General features: G+C 50.3%; 3 protein-coding genes across 3 annotated transcripts; 2 read left to right on the top strand and 1 right to left on the bottom strand.

The window, feature by feature from the left end:
- Positions 1–1,905: 1,905 nt before the first annotated feature.
- On the top strand, positions 1,906–5,647 carry N7479_001189 (LEA domain protein; the record flags this gene model as incomplete). Its single annotated transcript, XM_057248886.1, is given in 2 exon segments — positions 1,906–2,246; positions 2,257–5,647. The coding sequence occupies 2 exon segments, from the start codon at positions 1,906–1,908 to the stop codon at positions 5,645–5,647; spliced, it is 3,732 nt and encodes a 1,243-aa protein (XP_057113318.1).
- Positions 5,648–6,121: 474 nt separating this feature from the next.
- N7479_001188 (uncharacterized protein) lies at positions 6,122–7,713 on the bottom strand (the record flags this gene model as incomplete). Its single annotated transcript, XM_057248885.1, has 6 exons — positions 6,122–7,025; positions 7,076–7,153; positions 7,205–7,248; positions 7,312–7,437; positions 7,508–7,611; positions 7,686–7,713. 6 exons carry the CDS (start codon positions 7,711–7,713, stop codon positions 6,122–6,124), a joined length of 1,284 nt encoding a protein of 427 aa, XP_057113317.1.
- A 601-nt stretch (positions 7,714–8,314) lies between these two features.
- N7479_001187 (transcription initiation factor TFIID subunit TAF2) lies at positions 8,315–12,105 on the top strand (the record flags this gene model as incomplete). Its single annotated transcript, XM_057248884.1, has 2 exons — positions 8,315–10,624; positions 10,678–12,105. 2 exons carry the CDS (start codon positions 8,315–8,317, stop codon positions 12,103–12,105), a joined length of 3,738 nt encoding a protein of 1,245 aa, XP_057113316.1.
- Positions 12,106–12,439: the final 334 nt, after the last annotated feature.

Below are 12,439 nucleotides of genomic sequence, written 5' to 3'. Positions count from 1 at the left end.
AAGTCAAGTCTAGATTAATTTCAAAACTGAATGAGTGAATATTAATACTTGTTTTATATTTCGCAAGGGTCATCTACACAAATATATAACGACGGGGTGGAGTACCACGCTTAGATGAGAGCAACGAATAACTATATCATACTATATCATGCGATATATAGATCCAGGTCCCATGTGCTATATTCTATGTAGTGCAATATGATCATACAATATAGAGCTGATCCCCCAAGAGATTACACAAGCTGCCAAGAGGTAGAGGCAAATCTTGATTTCTGGAGTTGATAATCGGGGAATTTCCACTGACCTGTTACACGACTATGTTGTACATATTGTACATATTGTACATATTGTATATATTGCTACTGCAATTAAATATTTCTTTTTGAGAATATAGAATATGAAAGATTGACAAGAAAAATAAGAATATTCCTTGAATTCGGACTATGATATCAGAAAATGAGTTGTGTGGCTGAACTCTCCACCCAAATAGATTAATATGATCTCATACTGCCCTCTCTTGACACTCCCATGTCTGACAGGACCTGAACCGTAGCCCAGTTTTGCTTGTTACTATTATTTCTATCTGAATATACATTTCATGAATTGTTACACAAATATCGTAGGTGAAAACGTCATTTGTTGAACAAGATGCTTATATTGTATTGCGTGCGGTAAATGCTTCCTATATCGTAACTGTTCACGTGGAGAAACATTAAGTAGAATGCACTGTTCAAGAGTTTTCACACAAATTTCTGATGTAATGATGATTCGGGGTACAGGGAAAAAAAAACTAGAGCCGGCGAACCAGGATGCTTCTTTCATTTCTTTTTTCCACAAAACAGGGACAATGACAGGCATTGACAGAATTGACAGGTACCTCCGGGAGGCAAATTTCAAGCAAATTTGGACAATATCGCCTCTCTGATAGATCTCTGATTTGTTCATTTCCCACGTTTACCATAGCGTGGCTGCGGGGAGCATCCAGGGTAATATCTAGACATTCGACCAATCAGCTTGCTTTTTGTATGTTAATTGTCCGGAAAGCCTAGAACCTTGGGACTGCCAGGAACATAAAATATAGGAAGAATATCCCACTTCCTCTCGGACAAGGTGCTATCGTGCAATAAAATATCTATAATTCAATAGACGCGTGTTACTATAGACTATCGGTGCCTCTGAGTTGTACAGTCAAACTCCCGTGTTGAAGCAGCACAGAGCTCAATCTTCTTCTACACCCCGATTTAGCCACATTGCCCCCCATATCCCAGTTACAGCCCTCTGATTCGTGCGTCCACCCTGCAATATTGTATGGATCAACCATTTCCCAAACAAATCCTCCGCTTGGCAGGTCAAATCGACCCACTGCATGATGCCGATGATGCTACCTATCGCCCTACCAGGTCCTAGCCGCTGCACCGTGCATACGATGTTATATGTATAGATTAACTCCATGACGATCCCCCGAGCAGGGATTTAAAACAGAAAATAATAATAACAAAAGGCCATTATGATATCAATGGCCCATGACGTAGTATGCTCTGCAGTGCTCTGCAGGTATTGTACCTGGTTACAGTTGGGATAGTATACTTGGTTTGATGATATCAGAATCTTTGCAGTCTTTATATAAACATCTTAATCTGCTGTAGAGGTTCATCATATTATTATTTTGATCATTCAAACCTGCTATATTTCTACCAATCTAGAATCTACCACTTATCATCCCGAACTATAGCCTATTCTCGGGATTTGTACATTATCATTCCACACGCATACGTTTTTACGAAGTATACCCACGACTCTTTAACGGAAACAACTGCATTGCTTTCAATTTGCAATTATCAGACTGGATTTTGATTCTCTATACCAACAACAATCTCAAACATCGAAACACGAACGAAAACAGCCATGTCCTCCCCAGCCGTGAGCAAAGCACCCCCCAAGTTGGGTTCCAAGGCCGGAACTCCCGCCAAAACTCGCAAAACTTCTGCCTCCAGCGCAGCCAGCAAGCCTAGTACTGCCGCCGCAAGCCCCAAGCCCGCAAAGAAGGCCACCCCTCGCAAACTCTCCCAGAAAGCCCCCGAACCACTCGACGACGACATCGAAGAGCAATCGATCCCCGAGACACCCTCCCCGAAGTCAAAGAAGCGCTCCGAACAACGTCGCCCCGTCTCCCCACCCGACGACGCCGCCTCCCAGGTGCCTTCCGCCTCTGGCTCCGCTGCCCCCCCTCGGCCGCAGCGCCTCCGGTTTGACCAGCAAGGCTAAGAACATTGCCGGAAAGACAAATGAGACAGCGCAGAAAAGCACCGAGAGTGTCGCGAATGGCGCCAAAGATACCGCCCAGACTGCCATCGATAACCTGCCCGTGCCTTTTGACCTTTCTGCATTGAAGGGTCTTGAGGTCGCCGAGGGCGGAAATATCCTCGGACAAGACGGAAACCCCATTGGCAAGGTTGTTGAGGGAGATGCTGAGGATCTTGTCGGGCAGGTTGTCGGCGATGATGGAGAGATTGTCGACGAGGATGGTGACTTGATTGGTCGCGTTGATATCCTGCATGAGGTAGCCGACCAGGCTAAACATGCCGCCGAGGATGCCGCTGATAACGCACAGGAGGACCTTGGAGAGGTTGATCTCGACAATGTTGTTACGGATCTCGCTCAGCTTGAAGGACTTCCTGTTTCTGATGGCGGCGTTATCAAGAACGCTGCTGGTCAGATCGTTGGCCGTATTGTTGAGGGTGACCCAGAGGATCTTATTGGGTATACCCTCAATGAGGATGGTGAGATCGTCGATGAAGAGGGCGATGCCATTGGCCGCGTTGATCTGATTCCTGTTGAGGAGCAGAAGAAGGCCATCGAAGGTGCCGCTGGCGATGCCACTTCCAAGGTCGATGACGCTAAGGACGACCTGGAGGATCAATACGAAGATGCTGAGGATGGTCTATCCGCCACTCAGGCCAAGACTGTGGATGGCGTCGCCGATGAGGTCGAGGACGATGTTCCCGATGTCGAAGGAACTGCCGACAAGGCTAAGTCTACTGCCGAAGATGCTGTCTCCGACGCCGCCTCAGACGCCGCCTCCGACGTCGAAGATGCCGCCGATGCCGTGGATGGCACCGTTGACGGTGCTAAGTCCACTGCCGAGGATGGCAAGAGCAAGATCGACCTCGAAGACAATGTCGAAGGTGCCAAGTCTACTGCCGAAGATGCTGTCTCCGACGCCGCCTCCGACGCCGAAGACGCTACGGAGGCTCTCGATGACAACGTCGAAGGTGCCAAGGATACCGCCGAAGGTGTTGCCCCAGACGCCGAGGACGCTACTGACGCCGAGGACGCTACTGACGCCGTGGAAGGTGTTGTCGACGACTCCCAAGATACCGCCGATGACACCGCGGAAGAGGTCAAGGACACCGCGGAAGATGCGGCTGAAGACGCCGAGGAGACCGCCGAGGAACTTGCGGCACGGACCCCCGACATCAAGACTCTCGAAGGCATGGTCTGCAACAAGCGCGGCTACATCATCAACCAAGCCACCGGTAAGCCCGTTGGCGAACTCACTGAAGGAGACCCTAAGAAACTGGCTAAGCTCGGCGTAACACTCGACGACAAGGGCCAGTTCTGGGACAATCGCGGCAATGTGATTGGTCAAGCGAAGGCGCTACCCATGGAGGAGGATGAAGGCGAGGAAGGCCCCTTCTCCGGTCTAGAGGGTCTTGTCGTCACCGAAGACGGCTTTGTTGAGGACGAGAACTCTACTCGCGTTGGCCGTCTTGTTGAAGGCGATGCGAAGAAACTGAGCGGTCGTGGCGTCGATGAGGATGGTGAAATCCTCGACCGCAAGGGTAACGTCATCGGACGCGCTGAGCGCCTCGAACCCGAGGAGGAAGAGCCCGAGGCTGAGGAAGAGGCTGGTCCTGATTTCTCTGCTATCAATGGTCTTACCTGCAACAAGGCTGGCTATGTCATCGGACCCGAGGGGTACCCGATTGCCCGTGTTGTTGAGGGCAATCCTAAGGAGCTTGCTGGCAAGAAGATCGAGGACGGCGAGATCTACGACGGAAAGAAGGTCATTGGCCGTGTCGAGCTCATTCCTGAGGATGAGATCGAAAGCAAGCCCGAGGGTCCGTTCGCTGGTATGGAGAGTCTCTTTGTAACCAAGGACGGATTCGTCGAGGATGATGAAGGATCCATTGTTGGTCAGCTTGTCGAAGGTGACCCCAAGAAGCTGCGTGGTCGTGCTGTCGACGAGGATGGCGAGATCACCGACAAGTACGGCAATGTCAAGGGCCGTGCTGAGCCCTACGAGCCTCCCCAAGAGGAGGAACCTGTCGAGGAGGACCTCTCTATCCTCGAGGGCAAGGTTGTCAATAAGTCTGGCAACGTTGTTGACCCCGCTACTGGTGCCGTCGTCGGACGCATCGTCGAAGGTGACAAGCGCCTTGCTGGATGCAAGGTCGACGGCAAGGGCCAAATCTGGGGTGACAATGGCAAGGTCGTTGGACGCGCCGAGCTCATCCCCGGCGCCGAGCAGAATAAGGCGGAAGGACCATTCTTCGGCTTTGACAATGCTGTCGTCGGAAAGGACGGAGTCGTCCTTGACGGTGAGAAGATCATCGGACGTCTGATCGAAGGTGACGCCAAGCGCCTTCTCGGCCGCAAGGTTGACGAGGATGGCGATGTCTCCGACAAGAACGGCAACACCATCGGTAAGGCTGAGCGCTGGGAGCCCGAGGAGAAGAAGCGCGAAGTGAACCCCATGTCTGGACGCAAGGTCAACAAAGAGGGCGAAGTCCGCGATGCAGACGGCAACCTCATTGGCAAGCTGACTTCGGGTAACCTGGCCACGCTTATCGGAAAGGTTATCGACGACAACGGCTATGTTGTTGACAACGATGGCAATAAGATCGGCGAATGCACCTTGCTCGAGAACATCCCCGAGCCTGAGCCTGAAGAGCCCGAAGAGCCCGAAGAGCCCGAGGAGGAGGAAGAGGAGGGACCTACTCCCGAAGAGCAGGAGGCCGCGGCCAAGGCCGAGAACGACCGCCAGCTCGCACAGAAGATGATATCCATCCTGAGCCAGACTCTTGATAAGGTCAAGCCTATCTGCAAGCAGATCACTGATGCCTGCGACAAAGCTGACCGCACGCCGAAGGACGAGCTTGACGAGGAGAAGCTTGTTCAAACCGTCAAGCCGCTCCTTGAAGAAGGTGGCCGCATTCTGCAAGAGTGCAACGGTGCCATCCGCGGTCTCGACCCTGATGGACGCATTGCCGCGACAGCCAAGGCCCGCGCTGCTGCCCGTGATGCCACCCCCGAGGAGTACCAGCTTGCCGATATGATCAAGGAGCTGACTGAGACGGTCGTCAAGTGTATTGACAACGGCAAGAGACGCATCGCTGATATGCCTCATGCCAAGAAGAAGTTGAATCCCCTCTGGGGTTTGCTCTCTGAGCCATTGTTCCAGATCATTGCTGCTGTTGGCTTGTTGCTTACTGGTGTGCTTGGACTGGTTGGTCGTCTGCTTGATGGTCTTGGTCTTGGTGGATTGTTGAGTGGTCTTCTTGGCAGTCTTGGATTGGACAAGTTGATTAATGGACTCGGTCTGGGTGGCTTGACCGATGCTCTCGGACTTGGTGGAAAGAAATGAAAAGCTGAATTGGTTTGAATCTTATAATGGCGGTGCTTTTGTGATTTTCTCTGTCTTCATGTTTTTGCCAGCGTTGGTCTTGGTGTTATTTTTCTAATTACCTGTACTATGTATGATTGACTCTTCTTTCAAGATTAATGAACTTGGATTTCATTTTGATTCATTTTCATCTATTCACAAATATTAATATTCTCGTAAGTACAAGTATGCAGCAGGGTACAATTTCCATGCTTGGTTTCATCAAAATCCACTCGGGATTGTTATATCTCATATCAGATCAAGATCATAACACATATGTAGAGGAAGAATGGCCATGTTCATAATTACAATGAGGTTGAACATTTAAACAATGCACCGCCCAGGGCGTTTTTATGGCACGGCCAAGGGGAAAACGCAAGGCCAAAGGACGAATGACCCAAATAAACTAGTGTCGATCGTAGATTCTTCCATCAAGATGGAGTGGCGTGTACTAAGTTAATGGGTCTTGGATGTGTCAGTCGAAGCGTGAGACCGATCTAGGTGGGACGATTCACCAAGGTCGCGATAAGCTCTATCTCGCGCAACACCTTTATCCTTTCGGATAGTAAGGCAGTTAATGCCGAGGAAAGTGGTGATGCGGTTGATAATGAGGACCGCCCAGTGCATGTAGATGACCAGGGCGTAGATGAAGTACAGCCGCAGATAGAGCAGTTCCAGCCATGGAGCAATGGCTGGTAAGCCGATCATCGGCAAGTTGACGAGGACCGCGCCACCGATGAGAGGGGCCTGCATCACAGTCCAGTAGGGGAAGGGCTGTCTCAGGAGGTGGGCCAAAATGATCATGGTAGTCATGCGTCCAAACACGAACGCAAGAACCCAGCAGAACAAAACCAGGTGGTTGTCGGAAAGAATAGCCGAATGAGGCGAGAACAGCCAGGCAATGTTGGAGAAAGTGAAGATGATCATCGGCACCCATTCCTTCAGCAACGGAGCGAACGGCAGGCCCTGCTTCTTGCGGGCTTCGGCCACATTCATAACACATCCAGGGAGATGGCCAAGGAAGAAGCCACCCAGGAGAATGGGGACCCACAGGTCTTTGATCGAGTTGTTGCCGAAGATTAGAGGGAAGTTAAGGAACCCCACAATGGGTTGAGACCATATCCCAGGGCCCCAAATTCCGGAAGCAATCATACTTCCAATGGCGATGAGAAGGCCCTCGGTAGGGCCATTGAAGTAGCCGAGGTAGAGGGTGTGGGTGTGGAAGGTCTCCCATGTCGAGAAATACATGGCCAGGCAAGGCACGAGTGCGGTCCAAGCACCAAGATGCGTGGCTCCGAAGCCCATTGCGGCGGTCGAAAGCAGACTGGCAAGAGTGCAGTTCAGAGAGTCGATACCGTGACTGTAGCTGATTAGTGATCCATCCATGGCTCTTCGGAAAGTGGTACAAACTCAAAAAGTTCTCCGAGTCCGCTGGACGTCCCGGTCCGGCGTGCCTGTTTACCATCCACATTGTCGAGGGTCGAATACCTATCTCGTGTGAGTCGGAATCATATATATGGTAGGTAGCCGGTTACTCACATCCACATGCCAAGAGCAAAGCTGTAGTAAATCCATGCGGGGCCCTGCAATATCTGGTTAACTCGCCACTTCCAATAAATCACCGAGGAAGGAACAGGAACACTCACGGGTCCCACCATATCTGGCACGAAAATCTCAATTATAAAGATATTGGCCACGATCCACATAAACCCGAGAAGGGTCACCATATTCGGGGCCATCCACATCGGCACAACCTCGACGAAGGCATTCCACTAAACAGGGGGAAAGTCAATTCTTCGTTCTGAAGTCGCGCGACTCGTGCAGGGTCTCAGGTTGCCATACGTAGTGCTTCAAGATATACTGGGAAATAAACGACTTGTCGACACTCGAATACTTGTAGGACTTAAGGGGTAGGAGGTCCTCGTCTGAGAGGCTATCTTGGGTCTCTGTAGGGTTCGAAGGTGAATTAGCAAATAAGCCACAGTATATATATCATGACCACCGTCTCCGTATCACCAACCTTTGACCATGCGATAGATTGCACTCATTTTTGAAGATTAGGCCGTGTTATGCGCGGAGTTGTAGTATAGTTGGGGTAAACACCAACACCTCAGTTCATAGCGAGGCGGGCAAACAAGTGGGTGAGATGGACAAATGCACAGCAAATCAAATCATGCCTTTAAACACAAATGTTGACCCTTGAGATTACGTGGAGAAAAGGAGAAGTGGAAATGTTTCGAGAGTGGTTTTCAGGTCGAAATCACGTGCCTTGCTCCGCATCGGGAACGCGAACAAGGGAAGCTTGACTTGACCGAGACCACCAGGGATTTGCTGGTGCATTGTTCAGATTTGAGTCGCATTGTTGCCGCTAATTGTACCCTCGAAATCATCAATTGCGCCTCACTTCAGCCTTTGATTCACGCACACGATCTACCTCAGCGCCTTGCGATACTCGACCGTCTACCATAATCGCGTAATCTCCCACCTCGCATTTCACTGTCATCTGGAGCTCGAATCTGCGCCACGCGACGTACGCTTCGATTTCTTTCAGTCCTCGAAAATACAATCATATCTCGAGTCTGGTTGGACATGACGGTGGATGGTCTACAAAGCGCTCCCCGCGCATCTCGTCACTGAGGAATCTTCACGATGCCGGGTGTTGTTGAACTCCCCGTTGGTGCTGCGGCACGCCCGTTTGACCTGGGGTTCAGTGTGGGACATCAAAAAGTCGAACTTGAGATTGATCTAGCCTCTAAGAGTCTCAAAGGAAAGACGGAAATCACAATTCACCCTCGTCGCAGAGATCTAGGGACGATTTGGTTGAATTTTCGACAGGGCGAGGTCAAGCAACTGAGCGTTAACGGCAAGCCTGCAACAACAAAATACACCAATCAATACGAGTCGCTCCAACTCTACGGCGTACAATACCACGAGCGATTGACACCAAAGATCCATAGTCTCTTACAGACTCCCCCAAGACCTACCCTGCCCATCACGATTCCAAAGGGCGTCCGCATCGATGAACTAGATCCATCTTCAGCCGAAGCGCAGGATCAAATCGCCCTCCAATCTACCGTCGAAAATGTGGATGGCCCTTCTAGTGCCAGAGCGCCAGAGGCAAACCTCCCACGATTCACGGCTCTGACAGTCAACATCGAATTTGTTATTGATAATATTCGGGATGGCTTACAATTTGTCGGTGTCGAAAATGGAGATCGACGCTATCCCCATGCATACACCACCAACTCGCTTGAATCTGGTATCGGCTGTCCCTTGTTTCCATGCGTGGATGATATATCCTCGCGATGTACCTGGGAGGTTTCCATAACATGTCCTAGCTCTCTTGGTGATGTCTTCGACCGCAAGAGCAAGAACCAAGACGCATCTGATACAACAACTCCATCTCACCCAAAATCACAGACCCGTCAACTTTCTGCGGACGACGAGGGCCTTGATATGTCCGTGGTATGCTCTGGCGATTTGACTGATGACATTGTCGACCCCAAGGACCACACCCGCAAAACAGTTTCATTCGCGTCATATTCACCATTGGGAGCCTTGCAAATTGGGTTCGCCATTGGTCCCTTCGAGTATGTCAACCTGGCCGACTTCCGCGAAAGTGACCAGGATGAACAACTTGGCCAAAATGCGATTCCGTTGCACGCATTCTGCCTCCCAGGCAGAGCCGACGAAGTTCAGAATAGTAGTTTCCCTATGGCTCAGGCGATCGACTTCTTCTCTTTGTCATACGGGTCGTATCCATTTGGCAGCTACAAGATGTGTTTTGTCGATGATCTTCCCACTGATAGCCTTCCCACTGCATGCTTGTCAATCTGCAGTAGCCATCTGCTCTTCCCAGCTGAGATGATCGACCCTATGTATGACTCCACTCGGGCTCAGGTGCACGGTCTGGCATGTCAGTGGACTGGAATCAACATCATTCCCAGCGAGCCCTCGGATACATGGGTGACAGTTGGTGTGGCATGGTACATTACAGATACGTTCATGAGAAAGCTTTGCGGAAACAATGAATACCGTTTCAGGTTGAAGCAGATGTCTGACCAAGTCTGCGAGTTGGATTTCGAGCGTCCCTCGATATATGACATGGGCAACATCCTTAAGGTCGACCCCTCCGAATATCGTTTCGTCGCATTGAAAGCGCCTTTAGTCCTGTTCATTCTTGATCGTCGACTGACGAAGGCGAGTGGCAAGGCTACAATGTCCCGCATAATTTCTCGACTTTTCTTGAACTCTCGCATGGGTGATATACCGAATGGAGCTGTCACCACGACCCTGTTCCAGAGAACCTGTGAGCGCCTGGGACACGCGAAATTAGACGTCTTCTTCCAACAATGGGTATATGGCGCGGGATGCCCACGATTCCAAGCGACCCAACGATTCAACAAGAAGAAACTCGTTGTTGAAATGATGATCAGACAGGTCCAATCTGAACCACAACCTCCTCGCGATCTCGATAAGGATTCCTTCTTGCGTGACGTGAAGGAGGAGGTCCGGCACGTCTACGCGGGCGCAGTTCAGCCGGTCTTCACAGGGTCGATGACCCTCCGGATTCACGAAGCAGATGGAACTCCGTATGAACATATCGTCGAAATCAAGGAGGGGGTGACGAAGTTCGATATTCCATACAACACAAAGTACAAGAGGCTCAAACGCAACAAAAAGCAGAGAGAAAGAGCCGTCGCCTCAGGCGATGCTGAAGTCCAGGAAGAAGTTCTACTCTACTGTCTGGGGGATGTGCTTCAGACAGAAGAAGAGGCACAGGCTTGGCGTTTGGCTGACTGGACGAAAGAGGACGAGGAGCGAATGGGGCAGGAATCCTATGAGTGGATCCGAATGGATGCAGACTTTGAATGGATCTGTAAACTGTCTCTCGGTATGCCGGGGTACATGTATCTCTCACAACTTCAGCAAGATCGAGATGTCGTGGCCCAGCTCGAGGTGCGTTATATTGCTATTTTCAACGAGTTGAAGCATGATGCTAATATTCCCAGTCGCTACAATACATGACTGCTCAACGAGAGCACCCTCTGATTTCCACGATCTTTGTTCGCACACTCATGGATAGTCGATACTTTCATGGCATACGTACCACGGCTGCGCGTGCCTTGGTAAAACACGCTAAGGATGAGGTGGATTGGGTTGGACTGTATCATCTTGAAAAGGCTTTCCAAGAGCTTTTCTGTCTCCCAGGATCGCCCATGACTCGCTCGAATGATTTCTCTGATCGAGCGGCCTACATCCTCCAACAAGTCATCCCTGAGGCAATTTCAAAAGTCCGTGACAACAGTGGCAAAACTCCACTAAGGGTGAAGCGATTCCTTTTCGATAAACTCAAGTTCAATGACAACTCGAACAATGAGTATTCAGACAACTACTATGTCGCCTCCTTGATGAAGTCATTATGTCATGCGATGCTTGGCAAGGGCGAGTCGCGGACAGATGAGGAATTAGACCATTTCGATATGGAACGTGTCATTGAGGCTCAGGCCGAGGAGCAACTGGACAAGGATACCATTGCCGAGTTTGACCGCTATCGACGAATGGACGAATGGTCTAGCTCTTTCCAAAACCTCTACTCTCGAGCTGCACTTCAATGCCAGGCGCAATTGATGCAAGCCAAGATGATCGACCTGGATTTGATGCGTTTCATCCCATATACGCGAGCAGGAACGTATGATCTTCTCCGGATGCAAGCCTTCCAATGCTTGGTCGACCTAGATATTTCACAGAGCCCAGAGCTTCTTCGATGGCTCATGTTCACGTTGTCGACCGATTCTTCGCCCTGGATACGCCACCAATCTTTACGCTTGCTCGGTCAGACCCTAGCACAGATTGCCTTTGGTCGTCCCCAACAAAGCGAAGCCTCCCAAAACGATGGATTGATTATCGAACAAGAATCTTCCACCCAAATCCGCCGAGACGATATCGCACGACGCCAGACCATTCCTGGTGCGATTGAAGCCCTCAAACGAGAGCTTTCTGGCGACACCTTGATGAAGGAATGTATGTGGGCAGCGTGCAACTCGCCGTGTATGGGTCTCTTGGAGCTCTCCGAACTCACTGACCTTTGCCGTACCCTCTATGACCCAAGCACCTCCAAACTCGTGCGGATGAGACTCCCTCGATATTGGAGTGTGCAAAACCAGGGACAAGGCAAACTACGGTTCTATCGATCTACCAAAGCTCGGATGGGTCCGTCCTCCAAGCGCAAGCGCGAAGATCAAGGCATACACCCACCTTCATCAACCCGTATTACGTTCAAACAGTCCAAGACTGGCCTGACTCCAGGAACTCCAACTCCTACCTCTCTCCCCAAAATCCACATCCCCAGGCCATCTCCTGCGCAAGGCGCAACTCCGAAAGCTCCTGCCTCGTCTACACCCAAGCTAAAGATCAAGTTCGGTGGTAGACCAACATGAATATCTCACGATGTCGTTTCCAGTATCACATGTATTTTATCATTATCTCTTTATTATCTCTCGCCTTTGCCATTGACTCAGGCAAGAGGATGGAATCCAAGCATGCTCCCAGGCGCGATGTCGATTCAGCTTTATCTTCCGATTTCAATACCAAATGTGCCCTATGTTCATCTCCCCTGGTAAATCTCTAGAGTAGGAGTATCTGGTGAAAAGGTCATTTGGATAGCCATAGTAGTCTAACATGCGCCCTGGCAAACGAGCAGAAAAAAAAATAGAACAGAAAAAAAGGTTTTGATTGTTCCCATGAGGGAAACCGACCCAGAAACTCCCAGTA

The sequence above is a fragment of the Penicillium vulpinum genome, assembly GCF_028829585.1.
Source record: "Penicillium vulpinum strain IBT 29486 chromosome Unknown utg000001l_segment0_segment0, whole genome shotgun sequence".
Classification (NCBI taxonomy): Eukaryota; Fungi; Ascomycota; class Eurotiomycetes; order Eurotiales; family Aspergillaceae; genus Penicillium; species Penicillium vulpinum.
The sequence above is the reverse complement of the archived record's forward strand: the minus strand, read 5'-3'. Positions and strand labels throughout refer to the sequence as shown.